This window comes from Hyperolius riggenbachi, chromosome 2 (assembly GCF_040937935.1).
Source record: "Hyperolius riggenbachi isolate aHypRig1 chromosome 2, aHypRig1.pri, whole genome shotgun sequence".
In the NCBI taxonomy this organism is placed as follows: Eukaryota; Metazoa; Chordata; class Amphibia; order Anura; family Hyperoliidae; genus Hyperolius; species Hyperolius riggenbachi.
Window position 1 is genome coordinate 82,472,956 of NC_090647.1, and position 26,018 is coordinate 82,498,973.

The window sequence follows — 26,018 nt, forward strand, 5'->3', positions numbered from 1 at the left end:
GTGCCACAAGGGACAAATAAGTATGTTCTATGAGATGCTAAATGCTAAGAATAAACTTAAGGGCTAGTGCACACACCAAAAAGCTCTATCAGATCCGCAAAACGCTAGAAGTTTTTGAAGCAGATTTTCAGAGCGATTTTAGCCATGTTTAGAGAGGTTTTCTAAACATGCCTAGCGTTTTTCAGAGCGGTTTTCCACTTTCCTATACTTTAACATTGAGGCAGAAACGCCTAAGAAATCTAAAAAATACTGAAGCTCCTGAGTTTGTGTTTGTGGAAAAAACGAACCGCTCTGGTGTGCACCAGCCCATTGAAATACATTACCCAAACGTTTTTCAAACAGCTAGCGTTTTTAAAAACGCTCCAGAACTGCTCTGGTGTGTACCAGCCCATTGAAATACATTACCCAAACGTTTTTCAAACAGCTAGCGTTTTTAAAAACGCTCCAGAACCGCTCTGGTGTGCACCAGCCCTCTCAGTTACACAAAAAAAGTGCCTTTTCTAGAGGGGCAATTTTTCATAGTGAAACAACTGAAATTAAATAAAAAAGGATCTGTAATAGTATTCAACTATTTATGCATACACCAGTATAGTTTGGAGGAATTGGGTAAGTATGGATAATTGCTCCAGGTGCTGCACTAAGGGGGTGGTAAGGATGGGAAATTGCTTCAAGTGCTGCACAGTTTGGGAGGCAAGTATATGTAATTGCTCCAAATGCTACACTGAGGGGTGCATATTAGTTCGGCGCCACTCAGTTCGGCACGGGGAGAGCTGAATGACGACTCTCACCGCTGCCGCTAAACTCCTAAGCGGCGTTAAATACTATTCCCCCTCCGAGTTGTCGCAACTCAGAGGGAGATGTAATTCGGGGTCTGGCAACCGCCAGAGCCCCGAATTACCGCTCCGTGCCCTGCTCAGCATAGCATTGCTTCTATGGGGCGCCCAGTTTTGGCGCTCGGCTCTCAGAGCTGCGCCGAAACCAGCTGATCCGGCACTGAGGGGGGCAAGTATAGGTAATTACTTCAGATGCTGCACTGAGGGGGTGGCAAGTATAGGTAATTACTTCAGGCGCTGCACTGAGGGGGTGGCAAGTATGGGTCATTGCTCAATCACTGTACAGATGTGATGCTCAGTTCTGTGCTATGGACAGGGGAGGGAGCAAAATGAGCAGGAGGTATACCTCTGCAGATCACACAGGAAAGTCCAGTACCGGTGGTGTAGCAATAGGGGTTGCAGAGGTTGCGACCGCACCGGGGCCTTTTGGTCAGAGGGGTCTCTTAGGGCCCTCCCTGAACGACAGTATTAGCTCTTTATTGGTCCTGTGCTTGTAATATAATCACTTCTACAGATGCTTTGATTAGTAGTAACAAAGCCGGATTAAGGCTAAATGGGGCCCTAAACAAAGTAACGGATTTGGGCCCCCCATCATGACGTAATAGAATCAAAAGATGCAGCTGCACAGGAACATGCCGCACACACCGGGGCAGCCAAGCTACTGGTTGCTATGGGCAACAGCCCTCTATCCTTTGTGGGTGCACAATGCAGGGAATAGCAGCGGCAAAATGCAGAGTGAGAGATGAATGGCCGGGACATTTGCACTCAGGGGCTGGGGCACCCCTGTGAAGAGGGCGCCAGATATCACAGCAGCAGCACTTTCCCCCTGCATCTCCAGCCTGGCAATAGCAGAAAGCTCTGGAAACCGCCAAACTGGAAGCCGTTCCTCAGACAGAATTACATAACCACCCCCACCACCGAACAACCAATTTCCTCCCAAATGAGACAGCCACCATGCAGCCTCCATCCCAGTGAATACAATAGTCCAGCAGAGAAGGCAGCCACAGCGGGGAAGAATGACAGCACCAGATGACTCACATTCACCTATTGCGATCCAAGCAATAGAGGTCCCGTCATCTGGAGCCCATCTGTCTCCTTTAGAGTGTTGCCGCTCTGTTATTACTATACTATTACTACTTCCTGTCTGATCTGAGAATCAGGAAGTTTAAAGCGAGCGGCTGCACTGTAGAAGAGACAGATGGGTTTCAGATGACGGGATCCCTATCGCTTGGATCATGGATAGGTGAGTGAGCGTTTGCCATCTGCTGCTATCATTCTTGCTGCAGCTGTGGTTCTCTGTGGGAAGGGAGGGAGGAGTGGGCAGTGGCAGAGCGCACAGTAGCAGGAGGGAGACCTAGGAGGAGAGCCTGGCTCTGAAGACAATCAGCAGCGCACGGCATCATTTGACAAGACAAATAACATTTATTTGCGCTTTTCTCCTGGCGGACTCAAAGCACCAGAGCTGCAGCCAGTAGGATGTGCCATATAGGCAGTAGCAGTGTTAGAGAGACACGCCTAAGGTCTCCTACTGAATAGGTGCTGGCTTACTGAACAGGCAGAGCCGAGTTTCGAACCCTGGTCTCCTGTGTCAGAGGCAGAGCCCTTAAATGGACTCCGAGCAGTGCCTGTGTGTATGCCTTTAAGCATACCCACAACTAATTAATTACATCCTCACACCTACCAGCATGTTTATAATTCTATCCCCCTGGGTTCCTTATATTTCATTGCATTGTGCTGAATCGAGCTGCCGACGTTGGAGAAAAGTCGTCCTGTGTAATACAATGTAACTATGGAAAGATGCATATCATTTTGAAGCTCTCTTTCACCTCTTCTAATGATAGATAAACAGCCACCCTACGCCTTTTAGTTTTTCGATATTTTCGCGATCGAAATTGCTGTGGCCGCGATTTCGATCGCGAAAATAGCGAAAACTAAAAGGCATAGGGCGGCTGTTTACATATCATTGGAAAGAGGAGAAAGAGAGCTTTAAAATGAGATGCATCTTTCCATAGTTACTGCACTGCTCAGAGTCCCTATAACCATTATACCATCCAGCCACCACTGACAGGATGGCGAGGGCTGGTTTATGTACTGATGGGGCCCCTTTGACTGTGAATGGGGGCCCCAAGCGACTGCTTTTGTTGCCAGGTTGGTAATCCGGCCCTGAGTAGTAATCATTAATAAACTGTTCCCCGTCCCTTTCTTGTACTTCTGACATTGTGATTGTCCTTGGCAGGTTTTGGTGCACAGTATCATTTATGTATAGAAGAGTGCTTGGGGGGCCAGTGTAAAGCTTGCCCATAGCTCCTTAGCTATGCCACTGTCCAGTACTGTAGTGGTTGGTCAAAGATTTTTATACCTGCAGGATTTCCGAAAGGTGTGGCTGACAATCAAGTGTGTGTACCAGGCACACCTGTACACAGACTAGATTCATAGCCTGACATAATTGTTCATGATAATTGTAGGTGATAAAGTGTAGAGAGAGTGTATACATAACACTACTGAAGCAATAAGAAAGGGATAAGCTGATGTTTTGTTAGAAAAAGAAAATAATCTATTCTCTAGTCAATACTTCATGAATAAAATCCCTACAGGGTATTAAAGAGACACTGAAACTAAAAAATTTTTTTATGATATTATGAATTGTATGTGTAGTAAGGATAACTACTAGAACGTTAGTAGCAAAGAAAATATTCTCATATTTTTATTTTGTCATATAGTTTTTTATAACATTGCATGATTGTCTAATATTTGCAGTTCACACCCAACTCAGCATTCTAAATGATTTCACAGAGCAGGCCAGTGAACTTTTGAACTGTCCTCTGCAGAGAAAAAAAACAAAACAGTGCCAGACACTTGAGATAATCAGCTTCAGAAGACACAGTTCTCTGCGACTTTGAAAGTTGTAGAGACCAGTGGATCTTTTGCATAGATAACAACTGGAGTTTCTTAACTCTTCCTGAACCGGAAACAATATTAGACTTACTGTATGTCTCTGCTCCCAATGTTTTATTTCTTAGGTGTACTACACATACAAATCATTATATCATATTTTTTTTCCGCTTCAGTGTCTCTTTAAGTCCCAGTTCAATCATAATTTGTTTATATGCAATTTAAAATAATTTTTGTAAGTTTTGGCACAATAAACAGGGAAACTACCTTCTGCACCAGTTTAAAGATTCCCATAAACTGTTAGATTCTTGCTCTCACTCAGCCAATCTGTAACAACCCCCTTTAGTGACATGGACCTGAGAGGGAGAATGACTGCTGCCTCCAATCTCACATTGAACTACAACTTAGTGTGGTTCAATACATTAGCCAAACTATTATCAATTCTTAAAAGAGGAGGAGAACCTGAAACAGGCAAACTCCCTTCACCCGCAGGCAGATTTATCGCAGGGAGCTTTTGTGTGTAAGCTAAACTGATTGTAAGAAGCATGCTGTTATTTTCCTAACTGCAGAGGTTTCTTTGGTGGTGCTGGATATTACATTAGTATACAAGATGATTGCTTACAGTACCAACTAACTATGACTGATGGAGGTGGAGAGAAGATTTTCTGATTTTCACACAATTAACCTTATGTTGGGCAGGAAGGATATATCGTAAAGACAATCAGGAGTTGGGATACCAGACTTTAACCTTTAGCCGACAGCTCTATGCCAATTGTAGTGCAAATGTGGCAGAACCAGGACCACTCAACGCCAATTAGCATGAAGTCCTGGGGTGGGATTTTGCAGGAGATCACACGCGCAACTCCGCTTGAATGCTCCGTCATCAGTCTCCCAGCGGCGATCACCGCTAGCAGACTGTTAGACGCCGTCTATTTACATTGTACAGCACTGCGATTGACGGCAGCGATGTACTGGGGACAGCCTTGTCACTCGGCTGTCCCCTCTGGAGGCACAGGAGCGATCGGCTCTCATAGGCTGATGCCTATGACCGCTGATCGTTGTCATTGGCTGGCAGAGGGAGGGAGGGAGACATAAATAAGTAAAAAAAAATAGCTTTATTAAATAAAAAACAACAAATAAATAAAAAATAATAAACAAAGCAGCAGCTATCAGAGCCCACTAACAGAAAGCTCTGTTGGTGGGCAGAAAAGGAGGGGGGGGGGTGGAATCACTCGTGTGCTGAGCTGTACGGCCCTGCAGTGAGCCCTTAAAGCTGCAGTGGCCTAATTTGTAAAAAAAATAGCCTGGTCACTAGGGGAGGTAAAGTATGTGGTTCTTAAGTAGTTAAAGTAAACCAGAGCTGAAAAGTTAAATAAAAATCATTCATACCTGAGGCTTCCTCCAGCCCCCTCTGGCCTGATCGCTCCCTCGGCAGCCGCAGTGCGCATGCGCCGACTGGCCGAAGATACCGGGACCCGTTACCGAAGATCCAGGAGGAAGAGGAGGGCGCCGAGGGATTGATCAGGCCAGAGGGGGCTGGAGGAAGCCCCAGGTATGTATGATTTTTATTTAACTTTTCAGCTCTGGTACACTTTAAATGTATGTTACACCAAACTGTAATTCCACTTTAAATCAGAATTCCTGATTGGCTGCTGTGGGAAAGCTGTACAAAAGCAGACCTCTCTTTTCTATACCAAAGACTCTATAAATACATCAGCCCCATCCTGGTCTCTGCTCCAAGTCTGGATATGATGGGGATAAACAGGCCCCGCCTACCTGCACTTCTTACATGATTTATGAAGACTGCAGTAAAGTTAGGATTCAATCAAAATGTGATCAAAATCTCATTCGACTTTCAAATTAGCATTCATCTGCCTGTCCAAAAATATCTGTGCGAAAAGAACGTTTTCCAGGCTCACAAAGTAGATTCCATTACTTTCTGTCCAAAAAATGTAAATTGAAATGTATTTGCCATAAATCACTGGTTACTTATGACAGAGTAAATATAACAAAGTAACTGCTAGAATGCAACCTATATTCTACATGTCCATCTGCAACTTGTGCAAATCTTTCATCGGATTTAAAAGATTCCTTTTTTCTTTTTTGCTTAAACAGCTAAGACCCCCCAGAATAATGTATTAGCTTTAGGGGGCTGTGTCTATATTTAACTCACCTGCAGTCTCTCTAAAGGTGGCCACACACCATACAATTTTTTAATTATCTGTTCAATTTAAGAATTTCAATACATTTTTCTGACTGATTGTAACATTTAAAAAATATGACCAATGTACCACACACCTGTGTTCAATTTCCCCCCAAATTATGATAAAAATTATTGGAAACTCTGAGAAAATTGCTAGGTTGTGTATATTAATAAATTGACAATCTAAAGCCGGGTCTACACGGAGCGATCCGGCGGCTCGATTAGCCGCCGGATCGACTCTGCCGCATCCCCGCGCGTACCCGCCGCGTCTCCGCTCGTCCACGCGTGCGTTGGATTCGATTCCCCTCTCGTCCCCGCCGGCGCCGCTTATCTTCCGCTCGATTCCCCGCTATTGTTCGCTCGCATCAGCGGCTCGATTGAAAAGACACATCGTGCCATGTAGACCAGGCTTAACACACACCATACAATCTTTAGAAAGATTGAAGAAAAATATCTGGCATTCCGAATAGATAAAAATCGAAGAAAACGGGAAATCCGATCAGATTTTTCAGTCGAATGAAAAAAAAGCTTTCAATTTTTTCGGGAGATCCGATCGTTGTTATCAAATTGCTGTAAAATCGGATCATTTTATTGTATCGTGTGTGGCCACGTTTAGGGCTTGCTTCACTAAGACAAATAGCATGCCTTATCTGAGTTAACACACCTTATCAAAGTTAACATGTCTTATCAGAGTAGCATAGCGAGCGCTATGAACCCGCCGGGGTTCAGGACAGGACGAGTGGAGCTCTCGTCACTGCCAATTAGCAAGCATAAGTTTGTAGCGCTCGCTATGATACTCTGATAAGGCGTGTTATCTCTAATAAGGCGTGTTCACTTGGATAAGGCATGCTATTTGTTTTAGTGAATCAAGGGAGTGATCACAATTTGTGAACAAGGACCTCTGTAGCGGTTAGTGAGGTAACTGCTGCAAAATCATGTAATGAGTCTAATGGATTATTCAAAACCAACTTCATGGTCATTACCATGGTGTTTTAACCCAATAGTAGCTTCAATAGAGTTATGTTGTTTGAAATAAGTGCACTGCTTTTGATCTCAGCCGGCAGAACTTGTTGTGCTGTAAATTCGTGGAATGCTTTGATCTCTCTCTACTGGCAGAAAATATAGAAACTGAAGGCAGATATCCTCTGTTATTGCCTTACACTTCCCCCTAGTGACAAGTGGCAATAAATACACATAACAGCAGTAATAATTAGAAGCAGGGAAATGTAACAAATAAGAAATAAAAAAATGTGCTAAAATAAATTGGTCTGGAGCACTTTGCAAGCCTCTAAATAAATTGGCTGCTAAACGGTTAAATAACCACAAAGTATGGGCAAAGCAACATCTCTGCAAACACTGAGGCTGAATTGTGGTGACATATGCTAACACAAGACATTGTAGAGCGTCTAACAATGTGGTGATGCCAGTGGCTTGCAAGGAAACAGATCAATTCCAGCTGAAAAAGTTTTCTTTAGATATGGGCAGCATGGTGGCATAAGGGATAGCACTCTCGTCTTTCAGTGCTGGGTCCCTAGTTCGAATCCCAGCCTGGGATCCTGCAGAACTGTTGAACTCCACTCCTTGAGGGCTGAGGTCCTCACACAATTCTGGCACATCTCAAATTAATTCATGGGACTAAATGAGGAAAGGTGTTGTTTATCAAGCAGAACACATTTCTCATTCCATCGTAAACACTGGTATGGATATGGCCCTCCAGGACTGGAGTTTGACATCTGTTCTTTAAAGAGGACCTCCGTACTAAATACAAAAAATCCGACAGCATGCAAGAAAAAGAAAGATTTACCCGAGAAGCCTTGTCCCGCAATGCCGTCCTGAAGTCCCTGCATCACCCAACTTCTAGCGCCTGACCCCGCCTCCTCTCTCTCTGCAGAGAAAAACACCAAGCTATTACTACAATAAATAGCTTGGCGCTTTTCTCAGGGGAGAGAGAGGAGGCAGGGTCAGGCGCTGGAAGTCGGATGATGCAGGGACTTCAGGAAGGCATCGCGGGACAAGGCTTCTTGGGTAATTATAACTTTCTTTTTCTTGCAGGGTGCTGGATTTTTGTATTTAGTATGGAGGTCCTCTTTAAATGTTTCCCATGTCCTCCTGGAATCTAGCATTGTTGTGCGTGGAACTCTCGCAACATATCTGACAAGAGCTTGCTTGAATATGCTTTTGTGACCGCACTCCCTCCTGTGCACGAGCACAGCCGTACTGCACCAGCATGAGTACGACCATGCCTGCGCAGTAAGCCAAAGACAATCATATACGAGCAGCTCTGTGCTACTGCGCAAGTGTGTCCATACTTGAGCAAGTGCAGTAGGGCCACGCTTGAGCATAAAGGGGAATGTGTTCATCTTAAAGAGGGCCCCAAGCAGCAGCGGTGGTCTCTAGGAGGACATGGGAAGCCTCTAGAGCAGTGATTCCCAACCCATGTGCCGCGACACATACATGTGTCGCGGCAGCTTTGGGTATGTGTCGCGGCTCTCGGAGGGGAGCAGCGCAGTGGAGGGAGAAGAACTGTGGGCAGCGGCGGAGAAGGGGGCCATCTCTACCCCTTCTCTCACCTTAGGGTGCTCTGCCTCCCTCACTCTCCCCTCCGATACTAACTGTGGCGGCCTGGCGGCACTTGGCAGTGGGCGGGACTTACCTTCCGTGTCGCTCCATGCGCCGGCCGGAAGTTCTGGCTCTGCAGCCGCTGCTCTGGTCTGGATCAGGCCAGAGTAGTGGCAAATCATCCCGCGCAGGCTTAACACACACCATACAATCTTTAGAAAGATTGAAGAAAAATATCTGGCATTCCGAATAGATAAAAATCGAAGAAAACGGGAAATCCGATCAGATTTTTCAGTCGAATGAAAAAAAAGCTTTCAATTTTTTCGGGAGATCCGATCGTTGTTATCAAATTGCTGTAAAATCGGATCATTTTATTGTATCGTGTGTGGCCACGTTTAGGGCTTGCTTCACTAAGACAAATAGCATGCCTTATCTGAGTTAACACACCTTATCAAAGTTAACATGTCTTATCAGAGTAGCATAGCGAGCGCTATGAACCCGCCGGGGTTCAGGACAGGACGAGTGGAGCTCTCGTCACTGCCAATTAGCAAGCATAAGTTTGTAGCGCTCGCTATGATACTCTGATAAGGCGTGTTATCTCTAATAAGGCGTGTTCACTTGGATAAGGCATGCTATTTGTTTTAGTGAATCAAGGGAGTGATCACAATTTGTGAACAAGGACCTCTGTAGCGGTTAGTGAGGTAACTGCTGCAAAATCATGTAATGAGTCTAATGGATTATTCAAAACCAACTTCATGGTCATTACCATGGTGTTTTAACCCAATAGTAGCTTCAATAGAGTTATGTTGTTTGAAATAAGTGCACTGCTTTTGATCTCAGCCGGCAGAACTTGTTGTGCTGTAAATTCGTGGAATGCTTTGATCTCTCTCTACTGGCAGAAAATATAGAAACTGAAGGCAGATATCCTCTGTTATTGCCTTACACTTCCCCCTAGTGACAAGTGGCAATAAATACACATAACAGCAGTAATAATTAGAAGCAGGGAAATGTAACAAATAAGAAATAAAAAAATGTGCTAAAATAAATTGGTCTGGAGCACTTTGCAAGCCTCTAAATAAATTGGCTGCTAAACGGTTAAATAACCACAAAGTATGGGCAAAGCAACATCTCTGCAAACACTGAGGCTGAATTGTGGTGACATATGCTAACACAAGACATTGTAGAGCGTCTAACAATGTGGTGATGCCAGTGGCTTGCAAGGAAACAGATCAATTCCAGCTGAAAAAGTTTTCTTTAGATATGGGCAGCATGGTGGCATAAGGGATAGCACTCTCGTCTTTCAGTGCTGGGTCCCTAGTTCGAATCCCAGCCTGGGATCCTGCAGAACTGTTGAACTCCACTCCTTGAGGGCTGAGGTCCTCACACAATTCTGGCACATCTCAAATTAATTCATGGGACTAAATGAGGAAAGGTGTTGTTTATCAAGCAGAACACATTTCTCATTCCATCGTAAACACTGGTATGGATATGGCCCTCCAGGACTGGAGTTTGACATCTGTTCTTTAAAGAGGACCTCCGTACTAAATACAAAAAATCCGACAGCATGCAAGAAAAAGAAAGATTTACCCGAGAAGCCTTGTCCCGCAATGCCGTCCTGAAGTCCCTGCATCACCCAACTTCTAGCGCCTGACCCCGCCTCCTCTCTCTCTGCAGAGAAAAACACCAAGCTATTACTACAATAAATAGCTTGGCGCTTTTCTCAGGGGAGAGAGAGGAGGCAGGGTCAGGCGCTGGAAGTCGGATGATGCAGGGACTTCAGGAAGGCATCGCGGGACAAGGCTTCTTGGGTAATTATAACTTTCTTTTTCTTGCAGGGTGCTGGATTTTTGTATTTAGTATGGAGGTCCTCTTTAAATGTTTCCCATGTCCTCCTGGAATCTAGCATTGTTGTGCGTGGAACTCTCGCAACATATCTGACAAGAGCTTGCTTGAATATGCTTTTGTGACCGCACTCCCTCCTGTGCACGAGCACAGCCGTACTGCACCAGCATGAGTACGACCATGCCTGCGCAGTAAGCCAAAGACAATCATATACGAGCAGCTCTGTGCTACTGCGCAAGTGTGTCCATACTTGAGCAAGTGCAGTAGGGCCACGCTTGAGCATAAAGGGGAATGTGTTCATCTTAAAGAGGGCCCCAAGCAGCAGCGGTGGTCTCTAGGAGGACATGGGAAGCCTCTAGAGCAGTGATTCCCAACCCATGTGCCGCGACACATACATGTGTCGCGGCAGCTTTGGGTATGTGTCGCGGCTCTCGGAGGGGAGCAGCGCAGTGGAGGGAGAAGAACTGTGGGCAGCGGCGGAGAAGGGGGCCATCTCTACCCCTTCTCTCACCTTAGGGTGCTCTGCCTCCCTCACTCTCCCCTCCGATACTAACTGTGGCGGCCTGGCGGCACTTGGCAGTGGGCGGGACTTACCTTCCGTGTCGCTCCATGCGCCGGCCGGAAGTTCTGGCTCTGCAGCCGCTGCTCTGGTCTGGATCAGGCCAGAGTAGTGGCAAATCATCCCGCGCCGGCGACGAGACCAGACGGGACAGAGACACGGAAGGTAAGTTCCGCCCCTCTGCCAGCCACCGCACTTCGTTCCGGAGGAGAGAGCGAGAGCACCCTGAGGTGCCGCTCTCCTTCCCTCGCTCTCTCCTCCTGGGGGGGCACCTGGCTACATATACTGGGCACATATATCCCTGGCTACATATACCCCTGACTACATATACCGGGGATATATACACCTGCCTACATATACTGTGGACATATACACCTGCCTACATATACTGGGGACATATACCCCTGGCTACATATAGTGGGGACATATACCTCTGGCTACATATACTGGGGACATATACACCTGCCTACATATACTGGGGACATATACACCTGCCTACATATACTGGGGACATATACACCTGCCTACATATACTGGGGACATATACACCTGCCTACATATACTGGGGACATATACTGGGGACATATACCCCTGCCTACATATACTGGGGACATATACCCCTGCCTACATATACTGGGCACATATACCCCTGGCTACATATACTGGGGACATATACCCCTGGCTACATATACTGGGGACATATACCCCTGGCTACATATACTGGGGACATATACCCCTGGCTACATATACTGGGGACATATACCCCTGCCTACATATACTGGGGACATATACCCCTGCCTACATATACTGGGGACATATACCCCTGCCTACATATACTGGGGACATATGCCCCTGCCTACATATACTGGGGACATATACCCCAGCCTACATATCCTGGGCACATATACCCCTGCCTACATATCCTGGGCACATATACCCCAGCCTACATATCCTGGGCACATATACCCCTGCCTACATATACTGGGGACATATACCCCTGCCTACATATCCTGGGCACATATACCCCTGCCTACATATCCTGGGCACATATACCCCTGGCTACATATCCTGGGCACATATACCCCTGCCTACATATACTGGGCACATATATCCCTGGCTACATATACTGGGCACATATATCCCTGGCTACATATACTGGGCACATATATCCCTGGCTACATATACTGGGGACAACTGGCTGTTTGTCATTATGTGCATTTACTGGTGAAAAGCTGTCTCTTATTATGTGCATTTACTGGTGAAAAGCTCTCTTATTATGTGCATTTACTGGTGAAAAGCTGTCTCTTATTATGTGAATTTACTGGTGAAAAGCTGTCTCTTATTATGTGCATTTACTGGTGAAAAGCTGTCTCTTATTATGTGAATTTACTGGTGAAAAGCTGTCTCTTATTATGTGCATTTACTGGTGAAAAGAGGTCTTTTATTATGTGCATTTACTGGGAAACGCTGTCTCTCATTACGTGCATTTACTGGTGAAAGGCTGTCTGTCATTACCTGCATTTACTGGTGAAACGCTGTCTCTTATGTGCATTTAATGGGGAAACGCTGTCTCTCATTACATGCATTTAGTCTACGTGTCACGGAGATCTGAACGTTTGGTTTGATGTGTCACGACTCCAAAAAGGTTGGGAACCACTGCTCTAGAGGATCCAGAAGCTTCCCCCTTCATTGGTAAGTGTTTTATTCTGCCTTGGGTTCTCTTTAAACCTTAAAGGAGAAAAGTACTTTACAAATGCTACTGTTATTATTATTAATGCAGCCCACTGGTGGAACAGCCAAACTTGCTGTCTTAGCAGCGACTGATGTACCTGCCTGCCAAACATTGTGGGCTTAAATCACTAAGCCCCAGTAAAATTGCCATTGGCAGGTAGAACATGGCACTTTAAAGACTCATAAACACATGCAACTTTCCTCATGACCAATCAATCAACATGACCGACTGCACAACCATGCGATTGCACAACTTGTATCTTCGTGCACCAACCAACCGAATGACCAACTCATTTGCATACTACTGTACTCATGCAAGCAAAATGACGGACTGCATGACATGGCCACATTCAAAACAAGTACAAGTTGTTCAAGCGACTTGTACACACAAGGCCAACCGCAAGATATCAGCCCAAAAGTCATGTGACATGAACTGCCCATTATGTCGCTTGTCTAGTCGTACACACAAGGCCAACCGCAAGATATCAGCCCAACAGTCATGTGACATGAACTGCCCGTTATGTCGCTTGTCCAGTCGTACACACAAGGCCAACCGCAAGATATCAGCCCAACAGTCATGTGACATGAACTGCCCGTTATGTCGCTCGTCTAGTCGTACACACAAGGACAACCGCAAGATATCAGCCCAACAGTCATGTGACATGAACTGCCTGTTATGTCGCTCATCTAGTCATACACACAAGGCCAACCGCAAGATATCATCCCAACAGTCATGTGACATGAACTGCCCGTTATGTCGCTCGTCTAGTCGTACACACAAGGCCAACCGCAAGATATCATCCCAACAGTCATGTGACATGAACTGCCCGTTATGTCGTTCGTCTAGTCGTACACACAAGGCCAACCGCAAGATATCATCCCAACAGTCATGTGACATGAACTGCCCGTTAAGTCGCTCGTCTAGTCGTACACACAAGGCCAATCGCAAGATATCAGCCCAACAGTCATATGACATGAACTGCCTGTTATGTCGCTCATCTAGTCGTACACACAAGGCCAAACGCAAGATATCAGCCCAACAGTCATGTGACATGAACTGCCCGTTATGTCGCTCGTCTAGTCGTACACACAAGGCCAACCGCAAGATATCAGCCCAACAGTCATGTGACATGAACTGCCAGTTATGTCACTCGTCTAGTCGTTTGTCACACATACACATGCCCAACTATTGTCAAACAGACTAAGTTCACACAATAGTTGGACGAAAACGTTTGTACAAGCCTTTATGCGTATTTAAGTAACCTATCATACATTGCAAACAGTGCAACCTGCGCTATGTAGACATCGCACACATGTACACACTGCCAGTTGAATTCTATAGGCAATGCATGCTGTGTGACTTCCATAAATACCGTGGGCTGCGCATCACGATTTTAAGGTAGATAGTAATATGCCCCTATGTTTGGAGCGGTGCACTGTACAATACACAGTATGAATGAGTCCTTCTGTGCTTTTCTGGGTTTTTGTAATTCAACAAAATATATGCTATCATTTCGTAAAAGCAATTTCATAATATATTCTTGGTCATTTGGTGCATTACAATCTGGAAACACTCTTTCTTCCAAAGATTCTGTGTATACTTTCTGTATTAAGGAGACAATTCTTTACTTGTGTTTTAAAACAGTAGAAAAAAATGACAAAGTAGAAGAGCAGGCAAGTACTTACATCCAGCGAGTCCTCATTAACTATGATGAGTGACATTGTCTGTGATACCAGCCGACACGAGTATCCTGCCAAACACAAAGTACTAATCATTAACTAGATGACGCAATGAGGCATAATAACCGTACACAGACGATAGTAATGTGCATAAGAGATCTGCTAGTCTGCATACCCTGCAAGAGGGAGATGCAGAGGCAATGTACAGGCATAATTCCTGCTCCCTGGGAAACATGAAGAAATCTCAGAAGAATCACTTTTATACTTACTAATGTCTCCTATTAGGTGTGGACTCTCCTAATTTCATACATTGAGCGATGTGAACGTCCAGCAGCAGGAGATCCCAGGGCAGGAGGATCACACCGCAACCTTGCACATTACCCTGCAGCAGAGTGCGCCGACAGGGTAATGTGTGCAGTGCCGCTACCCGCTCAGTGATGTAATCCCTGCTGGACAGCAGGGATGATCGGAACCAACAAATTCCGTTCCACCGGAATTCACGGATTCCGTCAATGCTAAATTCCATCGCTATAAAATTCCGCCGGATTTAATGAAGTTCCGCGGAATTCCGAATTCCGTCGGAATTTTTAAAAAATCTCTCTCTCTCTCTCAGCATGATTAAGGATTTGTACTTTTTTAAAAGCCAGCTTACATACCTTAGCCAGGATTTGAACCCAGGTCTCAGTGTGTAGATCTGGGTTCAAAAAACTGCAATTCCCTACAGGATGATATGGATGGACGGACGGACGGACGAGGAGGAGGAGGAAGGAGAGAGGGAGAGAGAGAGAGAGAGATTTTTGTGTTATCGCGGAAAATTCCGCGGAAATAATAAAATTTCCACGGAATTCCGTTTGAAAGGTTTAGCAATTCCGTTCCGATTACCGGAATCGGAATTGACCTAATTCCGGCCGGAATTACGGAATTAACAATTTCGCTGAATTTAGCGAGCATCCCTACTGGACAGGAAGTACGTCACTGTCAGGACCATGGTCATGACATCACACTGTGGGAGGGGCTACACCACGATATCAGCCATACAGACATCCCCTAATCTGTTTGAGTAAAGATAAAGATGTCTTGTGGGGAAGGGGATATCGTCTACTAATTGGGATGAAGTTTAACCAAAGGTCTTCATAAGTCTCCTCTACAAAAAGGGTTTTATACTTTTAAATCCAGGTAAGCTACTGCAAATCCCTGCATCCCACCCAACAGGTTGTTCACAGACTGCTGAAAGGTGACAGGTGTATTTTTTATTCCAAACAGAATCATTGTGAACTTAAAGAAGCTGATTGGCATGATGAATGTGGATTTCTCCTGTGCATCAGGTGTGAGAGGAATTTGCCGATACCCCCTGCTCAGATCCATTATTGCCAGATTGTTGGCAGTCACCAGCTTATCAAACAGCTCATCAATTCTAGGCATGGGGTATGCATTGGTGATGATGATGGCTTTCAGCTTCCTGTGGATTCTTTTAAGTGAGGTTGTGGCTTTACCCCCATTCATAATTATACATCACCAACCTATCACTAGTAATTTTAATAGGTAGGAGGTGCTCAAAAAACAAAAAGCTATTATGTACAAGCTAAGTGGTGGGGAAACCATCAACTTATATAATGAAGGTATTGAAAAAATAAGAAGGTCCTACCTTCTAGAAGTACATATTGGACTACGTAGTATTAAAAAAAGATTTTATTATGCACTTTACAGACAGCGCTTTTCACGGTCAACAACGCTTCTTCAGGCAAGTTTTTGTGCCTATTGTATAGAAGGTATTCTGCTCTAGGCGTCAATATCTGAGTGCCTGGAGCAGAATACCTTCTCTACAATAAGTCCAATATCTACTTCTAGAAGGTAGGACCTTCATATTTTTCCAATACCTTCATTATATAAGTTAATTGTTTTCCCACCACTTAGCTTGAACATAACAGCGTTTTGTTTTTTGGGTGCCTCCTACCCATTAGAGTTTGTACTTAGACCCTCTATCTAGGCGATACACCCTAGGAATCCCCGAGGACGTATACTTTTGGAGTTGCGACCACCACCAAGTCTACATAAGGCCGAGTGGGGACGGTACTTCCCCAGATATGCTTTGGAGGTTTTGCCTCTTAGCAACCTAGCCTTGTGAGTATTATTCTAATATTACTTACTCCACTTCCATGACCTGACGATATTACACATGATCGGGCTCCCGGTGTTCTGCTGTGTTTTTTCTTCTCCCAAAGCACATATCACTACTAGGTAAGGCTCCTACTTTTATGGAGGGGATCGCACTTTTCTCCCCCATACCCATTTGTTTCCTTGTACAGATATGGGCTACAAGCCTATAGTACATAAACTATATGTAAAGTTTAACACATATACTTTAACTGAAATTATCATTTTTTAAGCAAATTTGATTATTTTATTTTTCACGTTTTATTAGATGTCCGCTTCTTTAAACCACATGTTAACAATGTATTCACATACATGCAATCGAAAGTATACAGTTACAGAACACCCAACATTCCCAATATCCAATCATACCCTCACCCCACTCCCTTCTCCCCAACCCAGATCACTCCTTGCTCCTTTTCAGGCTATCCCATAATGGCCAGGTCCACTATGTTGGCAGGTATGGATATCTATGTTGCATGGGATCAGTTGAAGTCCTTACTGCCAAGTGTCAAGGTGTGCCTGTGAGATCCGCTTTCGCGCACCAAGAGGGTGACCAACTGTTGTAACTTAGTGGTTGACATCATGGCTAAAAGAGCTTCCACCTGGTGAAGAACTTTTTCATTCCCTTCTCCTTATTGATGCTAGCATCAAATTTTTCCACTATCATTAAATGTCTCAGTTCCTCTTGTAGGTCCGAGAGTGATGGGGAGTTGCATATATCCAGCTATTATATATGTTCTTTCTTGCTGCAATTAAGGTTGTGTGCACAATATTTATCTTGCCGCAATCAAGGTTATTTGCACAATATCCAGTGGTTTATCTGTGGTGGCATCCTGTCATGGTCACTTATGTGTCTAGACATGGCTACTGGCGCACACGAATGTCGGCAGGCAGCCTGGCACACTTCGTCTGGCTCCTGCCAGGGCTGGCGTAACGATCACCTGTAATGTACATGTTCTATTGCGCATGCGTATGGATGTCGGCGTGATGGCTTGCGTGCCATGGCATAGGTCCGTATGCATGTGTGCATGACGTGTTACACAGTTCACACCAAATGGCCTACTTAAGTCTGGAGAGTGCCACTCTCCAGTACTGTAGTATTGCAGATGTGTGACTGTGCGTCTTCCGTGATGTTACCTAGTGTCTGCCTGATTCCTGTTTCCTGATGCTGATCCTGGCCCGTCTGACTGCCCACTCCGATTTTGACTTCTGCTCTGGACGACTACCAGCTCTGTTGCTGAACCCGTCCTGTCTGAGAACCCGCTCTGTTACCGACCTCTTGCCTGCCCGAGGACAAGAACCATTGCCGACTCTTGCCTGTCTATATACTTACCGGATTACAGGATCTGCGCTTGTTTCCAGGTCCATCAGTTGGTTAAGTCCCTACAGTACCAGACTCAGCCCGTGAGAGTGCTTCAGTTCCTCCTTGGTCACTCGCTCAGGCGTCCCACCATCGGTCCTGCTAGTGCTCCTACCCTTTGTTCACGGGCAAACTCTGTACCCATACAAGGGCATCCAGTTAATAAGTTGCAGGGGTTGCTGTCCTCAGCACATCAGTCTCCTCCATCAAAGGTATGTGATACATCCATTGGCACAGAGTTAAACAGTAGCAGAAGAGGTTCTTTTGTTCGTTTACATTTCCCTAATTTTTTAGCAAATTGTACCGCCACATCCCAGTATATCTGGGCAATTCCAAATACAGTGCAGCATAGTTTGATTATTTTGATCAAATGTACATGATGAAGTCTCTTTCATCTGATTTGGAGCAGCTGGATAATAATGTAATAATGTCCTGGAGTGAATTGCAAATTGTTGGGTGAATGCAAGGTCCAACTTTGCCATAAGCCCAAATCTCATTATCAAAAATAACAATTTCCTGGTTGGACTTAATGCAGAAATGTCTTTTTTTCAACCAAGCTATGTAACTTACCTATATTGACAGCCGTTTCTTGTTTGTCTCCAGTTAGAACCCATATTTTAATTTCAGCTTTCATCAGAGTGGAGATAGTTTCTGGAACCCCGCCTTGTAGCTTGTCCTCTATTGCTGTGGCACCAAGGAGCATCAAATTCTAGAAAAGAAGATCAGTACTTGTGTTCATTTCAACAGAAAAGCAGGCACAGTTATTCTAATCTTTACAAGGATGTCTGTATTATAAAAAGAAAGAAAAAAATGCAAATCCCTAACTTTACTGTGTGTGTACTGCCCATTCTAAAGAACCTAGTTGTAAATATCAAACAAGAATGTGCCAAAGCTGGTCTACTGCTTAACATCAAGAAAAGTCATGTCATCTGCTCCAATGAACAATCAGCAAACAGATGGGGGGAAAAGTAGAAGTTGTAACAGATTTCATCTTCCGGGTATTGAAGATCTCTGCAGTTGGTGACGGCGGTCATGAGATTAGGAGACGCTTGTTGCTTGGAAGGAAAGCTATGGCAAATCTGGACAAGATACTAAAAGATAGAGATGTCACCAAGTTTCCTAAGGCACTTCTGGGAGCCTAGGAATCTGGATACACACTCTTCCTGGGTCACATTTCCCTCCATAGCCCTAGGAAGACAGCATCCTTGCACACTCTCGCAAACAGAGCAACAGGAGACAGGGTAAGTGGGAGCATGGACCACCGCCCCTTCTAAAAGATACTCCAAGAGGTAATGAGGTGCTGAGATGCTGTAGAGCCCTACCTCCAACAAACAAGAGGTGTGAGACCAGGCTATGGTCATATGGTCACAGGATTTCAATAAAAGAATACAGCTTTTCAAGCTTATGGCAAAATTGGCTTAAGGATTTTTGGAAAAGATCTACTGACTATCTGCACTTAAGGACCATACTCATGTCAAGATTGCATCGTTCTTTATCAAAAATTCAATAAAGATTGCTGACGAACTGCAACAATCATTCATTTTGAAAGACCATCATGATGGACCACACCGGGATTGATCAACCTCTTCAGCTAAAGTCCACAGACTTCATCGTCAAAATCATTTAGTTTCAATGATCATTCATGTGACCGTTCGCACCCCGTCGTTCGCGTCTCACTGATCGGGATGTTAGAAGATAGATCGGGGAATGACGGAGTTCCCCCATCTAATCTTACTCTAGGTACTTAGCTTTACTTGTTTCACATTAAACTGACGTTTTGTAGTATTTATCTTACAACATCCTTACAATAGCCTATAAAATAATCTCCCTGTCCTGGGTCCTCCTGTGTCCGTGCGTCGTGCTTGGCACACATGTGCGGAAAATGGATGGACTTCGGACAGTGGAGGGGGGAATGGGCATGTGTGGTGGTGTGAGCGTTCGGGCATTCAAGTGGGAGTCGCCACCATGCGTGGGGGTGTCATGCGTTGCAGGGGAGGCAGACCGAGCGAGCCTTTCTACTAGTAGTTAAATAAAATATTAAATGCAAAAAATCCCCACAATTCTCTCACTGAGGATCTTGCTTCTCTCCAAAGCGTCCCTATGGGGTCATTTTCAGAATATATAGGGTCTGTCTCAAGCAGCGAATCCCAGATTCCACCAAGCACTCACCACACTCATTACCACCATATAATGTTTGCTGAACAGAGTTGATGTATAGTGATGATCTAGGCGGGTGAATCTGCCATACATCTGTATATAAACATGAGCGTAGTGCTTAAACTTTAATGCGAAAGTCTACGGCTGATTTATGCACATGTGAATTAAGTACATACTGCACATGGTAAAGATTAACAATGACTGACAGTAGGAGGATCCATTAGCACTTGTTACTACAGACATTGAGGGTGGGGGGAGGGGGGGTCATATCCTGCACTAGCTGACCTGAGCTCTAGAGACTCATCATAGGCAGTTAAGGAAAGAGCTGCACAATATGCTTCCATGTTTCACACAGTCAGTGTGCAGTAATTAGGACATCAGATATAAATCTGGAACACGGAAGACATTAGTGTGTGTAGAACTGTGGCTGACGACTCATTTCACAAAGAAATGTGTTATTAGATGCGCATTATTTATTCGCTGAAGTTAATTTACCAACAGCCAAATAACACATTTATAATGTCAATTCACAAAAGGTTTTCATCTTATGATATTTTACTAACTCATTTATTATTATTTAATTTGGGCCTTGATTCACTAACCGGCACGAATCCGGTTAGTGTGACTTATCACTTAGTGGGCACAAACTACAGCGCTAACCTTATCTGAGGTTAGTGTGCCTTATCTGAACTTAGTGCCCCTTAAGTAGCTTTGTGCACACTAATAGATGCACAAAGCTACATCGCGCACTGCAACGCCGTGCGTGCGCGATGTAGCTTTGTGCATCTTTTAGTGTGCACAAAGCTATTTAAGGCGCACTAAGTTCTGATAAGGCACACTAACCTCAGATACGGCACACTAACCGGATTAGCGCCGGAAAACTCTTTTTTACGCCGGCGCTAACGCTTAGCACCGGTTAGTGAAGCAAGCCCTTGGTATTTATGGATTCATGCAGTGTTGATTACTTATTGCAGTGCATGGGAAATGGATCATGTGACATGTAAAGTGCCTTGCTGTTATCTGCCAAGAGATAAATATATAAAAAGTGTGATCATTCATTTTTCTTGAAAGGCTTAAAGGATACCAGAGCCAAAGGTAAAAATGGAATGAGCGGCGGGTAAAGGGTTAAAAGCAAATACTTACTGCACCTCCGTCACTCGCCGCTTTCCCCGGAGACTTTGATGACTCCAAACCCAGACATACTGCACCATGCATGTGCGGTATGTACAGTATATTCTGCTCCCCTGTGGCCGTGCAGTGATGTCACAGGACAAGAGAGCGCTCGCTCCCATATTCCGGCATGTGCGTGCTGATTGGAGACGCGGGGGAACAAGCGTGCTTCTGTCCTGTGACATCACTCTGCACGGCCACAGGGGAGCAGAACGGACATACTGCGCAGCCATGACGCAGTATGTCCGGGTTTGGAGTCGCTGAAGTCGCCAGGGAGAACAGCACTGACTGTAGGAGAGCCGCGAGTGATGGAGGGGAACAGAAGGTGCGACAAGTATTTGCTTTTAACCTTCTACCCACTGCAAATGTACGTTTTTACCAGAGCCCTCCGACTCTGGTATCCTTTAATGTAAAACACATAAGGCCCGATCCAATTCTTTTTCTCCTAGGAGATAATTTTTTTTAGGAACTATTAATATTATTTTGAATATTTTCTTACTTGCTGGTGGCTTGTATTCAATTAATTTTTTCTACTAAGTTTTCTCCTAGAAGATAATTTTTCATCTTCTCTTTAAAATAACTTTTATCGCTTTGCAATTGAAAAAGTTCTAAGTAGGTAAAAAAGTACTGTCCAAAAATTCTGAGTAGTTTCTTGCCTGCTGGTGGCTTAAAAGGCATTTTATTGGTAAGATATAAAACATCACCAAGGAAAAAACTGGCCCACTGGGCCTGATCCAATTCACTTTTTCTCCAAATTTTCTCGTAGGTTATATTTGAACATCTTATCAAGAAATGGCCAATATGCAATTAAAGTTTTCTCCAAGGAGATCACTTTTCGTTTTCTATTAAAAATAATGTTTTTACAACTGAAAAAGTACCAACAGGTGAAAAAGCACTTACAACTATTTTAAGTATTTTCTTGCTTGCTGGTGATTTAAAAGGCATTTTATTGACGAGTTTGAAAATATCACTTAGGAGAAAACTCAGGGCCCTTCCACGCCGGGGCGGTATTTTTACCACACCCCACCGCCGGGCAATGAAAGTCTATGGAGACTCATACTTCCACGGTACGGCGAGACTCGACAGAAGTGACGTTTTCGCTGCATTCCTGATGCAGGTCCAAAACTATGTTACCACACATCTGTGGCGATCTGCATCGGTCCGGAAGTCAGGTTAGCCTATAGTGACGCAACGTTGCAACGACTATTGTAAAGGATTACCAACGTGATGTCGCAACACACATGGACTGAAGCAGGAAGTGACCATAAGCATGCGTCACTTCCTGCTTGGCTGGTGGCCAAAGAGCACTGCGTACTAACGCGGTGTTCCCTGAAGGCCCGTTTCTGGTGGAGCGATGTGGCGGAAGGGACGCACCACATCGCTATTGCTGGTTTACAGTGTGAAACCAGCCTCAGAATAAAAACATGATTGCATATGGGATGTCGTTTATGCCACCAGCAAGCAAGAAAATACTCAATAATTTGAATAGTACTTTTCACCTACTTTTTGGTCCTTTTTCAATTGCAGAGTGCTGAAAAGTTATTTTAAGAGAATATGAAAATGTATCTCCTAGGAGAAAATTCAGGAGAAAAAGTTAATTGCAAATGGACATAATTTCATTGGAAGGGAAACATTAAGGAATAGGGGTGGAAGGGTACGTAGCTATACATGAAAAGTGGTGGAGGTGGCACAAATAAGTTAGCCTAGAACAGCAAGAATACAAAAGAGGTAACACTGAGAGCTCAATATAGTGTACTATGCTCCTTTTTTATTGCCTGAAGAAGCAGGACTATACCTGTGAAACGTGTTGCAAACACTTTGTGGAGTATATCCATAAATTTATGCGTGCTGAAATCAGGGCTGTGGAGTCGGAGCAATTTTGGGTACCTAGAGTCGGAGTTTGAGTCAGAGATTTCATAAACTGAGGAGTCGGAAGTCGGAGTCAGATGATTTTGTACAAAATCCACAGCCCTGGTAAGTATTAGACTAAGGAGTCAGAGTCATTTTGGGTACCCAGAGTCGGAGGATTCATAAACTTAGGAGTCGGAGTTAGAAGATTATTGTACAGACTCCACAGCCCTTGTTGAAATTGACAGTTTTGTGTCTGCTTTTAGGAGGTATGTCCGACACTGCCTTCCAAGCATTTTTAACTATTTTAGCTTATTTTATACTCTTGGCGCCTCTGTTTACATCGCAGAATAGGACAGCAAGAAGTATAAATTTGTCTGTGTTCAAAAGACACTCCATGCATACACCACTATCAACTTAGAATACAAAATGGTTAACTCTTTTCAGAACAGTCCACCTGCAAAAAGTAGACTTTCATGCTTCTGTACTGGCCTCCCTATTACAGGACTTCATTGTGTTGGGTGGATGGACCTGCTGTATCAGATCAGTGAAACCAAAGTAGTTTAATTTTCCTTATTAGGAAAGAAGTCCCTAATTATGGCCTCTGCTTTCCTCCCATAGTCCTGTGTGTTTCACCTCAGCTAAGCCCTTCTGACTGTCAGCCATCCATAACTATTAAGTTGGGATCATCACACAAGTTATTAATTGGTTTCATATTTTCAGGAAACCCCCTTGGCCTCCATAGCTTAACCCAAGCCTCCTGGGAATGCCAGATAGTGTGGATATTCTATGTTTTCTTTTGGCGTAATTACAAGAGAGTAATAAAAGGTTAGGGTGTCATGAAACGATACAATATCAGGTTCACGGTGATGTCATAGCTTTCTATAATAGCTGAAGTGTGTTTTCTCATGAGCCTTTTTCCCTATCCACACCGATAATCTTTGTAAGACTATATCTGAGGTATGGAGGACCTGCAGTGTAAATATTTTCCTCCATAGAAAAACAATGGCAAATTAAGTGGACAGTATTGTGACGTTTTCCTGACAAAGTGTGAGGTTGTAGTTGAGGTAAACTGTCATAGGCAGAGAAACGTTATATAAACACCACTGCTTTGGATTGCAACCTTTGCACTTGCTGGCTGAGGATCCTGGGAGTTGTAGTGCAGACACAGCTGGAGTGTCAAAAGGCCGATGGTGTATGCGCTGCTCACCTTTTCAATAAGCTCATAACATTCCTCCAGTCTCTGAGCTCTGTCCTTCAACACCACACTGGCCTCATTCTGCACTTTCAGCCAGTCCTTGTATTCAGATTCTTCCAGGTCTGTGTAGGCCACGCACAATGTCCTCAAACCTGAAGAAAAAGTGTGACAAATAGTTATAGCAGTTTGTATAATTTCACTCATAACGGACTTCATTGAACAGGTAATATGTCACTCTGTTTAGGATCACCCCAGAGGCTGAGCCTTCTGCATTGCTTTTTAGCTCAATTATAAATAGAGCAAAGACACATAAGAACCTCTGCCAGGTTTCATCTGGATAGTGCACTGGTTAAGGGCACAGCCTCTGACATAGGTGACCAGGGTTCAAATGTTGTCTTTCTAATCAGTAAGCCAGTATTCTATTCCGTAAGTAGTCCTTGGGCAAGACTATCTAAAACTGAGACCGTCCTAGTGGCTGCCTCCAGAGGCATAGCTAGGGTCTTCAGTGCCGAGGACAAAGATTTTGTGCCCCTACCCCCTCCTTTCATGCATGGTCCTACAACATGCAAAAAATGGGCCCGGCCATATTTTATTACATAGGCAGATACCCAGATGTACCACCCCCCCCCCCCCAAAAAAAAATATAAGGTAGAAAGCAGGGGTAATTCTAGGGTCCTAAAAGATCCAGGACATCTTAAGTCACTAAGAACAATGGTAGAGTGTGGCGTGCGAAGTGTGCAGTGACAAAAATGGGCCATGGCCATAATGTTGGCGTAGCCAACAGTAATGTAATAGCGTAACCCAAAACGTTTTTTTCCCCAAAACACATCCTTGTGTTTTTAATTACCTAAAGGTAATTCAATAATGTTTTTCCCCAAAAACGCACACCTGTAATAAGGCAGTATTTCCCCCGCAAATAAAAACAACAAAAAACACACACACATCACACAGCAGCATTTCCTCCATGATGTGGTGGACTCACATCACGAATGCGCAGACGATAAATCTATCTATGCAATCATGTCAATATTGACCAAAATGTGAGGAATGCCATATTGATTGAGAGCAGCTCTTAAAGCAAAAAGGGGTCCAACTCAGTACAAGCATAACCTAACAAAACACACACAATGCCACATATAAAATGTAGAAGCCATTAACCAAGATGTGCAATGCAGAAACCGTTACCCCTAATGTCAATACTTTCCACAGGGGGCTTCAGCTAGACAAGTATTACTGTATATTACAACAGCTAGAGGACCAGCATTACAGGCCAGTGGTGGCAGCTTCCATATTCCTCTCCTGACAGATGTTCTTTAAGTTTTCACAGAGGTTGTTTCTCTTGTCTTTCAATGCTGCCGGTGATAGACGTCTGTGTTGGTTCTGGTGACTCCACTGGGGACTCTCCACATGCACTGACAGCTAGCAGTGGGAGCAGGGAGAGGACATTAATCATTTTGGTTTTGAAAGAAAGTCTCTGAGGCACAAATGCACCTCTCATTAGGTTATAGATAAAAAGTGCTCTTCTTTCCAAAAACAGCCCATCAAAATGTGACATGTACTCCTAAACGTGCACTGGCTGGTATCTAACCAAGAACCTGCACTCCACAAAGAGCCCCAAGTATGAAAACTAGCAAAACTGAAAAATTAAACGATAATCCATTTAGTTCTATAGCTTGCAGTAGAGTCTTGCTTAAAGAGACACTGAAGCGAAAAAAAATGATGATATTATGATTTGTATGTGTAGCACAGCTAAGAAATAAAACATTAAGATCAGAAACATCAGTGTAATTGTTTCCAGTACAGGAAGAGTTGAGAAACTCCAGTTGTTATCT

General features: G+C 44.3%; 1 protein-coding gene across 9 annotated transcripts in view; it reads right to left on the bottom strand.

The window, feature by feature from the left end:
• Positions 1–26,018, bottom strand: part of ATP8A2 (ATPase phospholipid transporting 8A2) — a 970,290-nt gene that overhangs the window by 622,196 nt on the left and 322,076 nt on the right. For all 9 annotated transcript variants that reach the window (XM_068266975.1, XM_068266976.1, XM_068266977.1 and 6 more), the window contains 3 exons: positions 24,199–24,338; positions 18,384–18,522; positions 14,306–14,370 (listed from right to left, as the gene is read on the bottom strand). In XM_068266975.1, the coding sequence (XP_068123076.1) occupies positions 14,306–14,370; positions 18,384–18,522; positions 24,199–24,338 (344 nt within the window). The remainder of the gene's footprint in view (positions 1–14,305; positions 14,371–18,383; positions 18,523–24,198; positions 24,339–26,018) is intronic.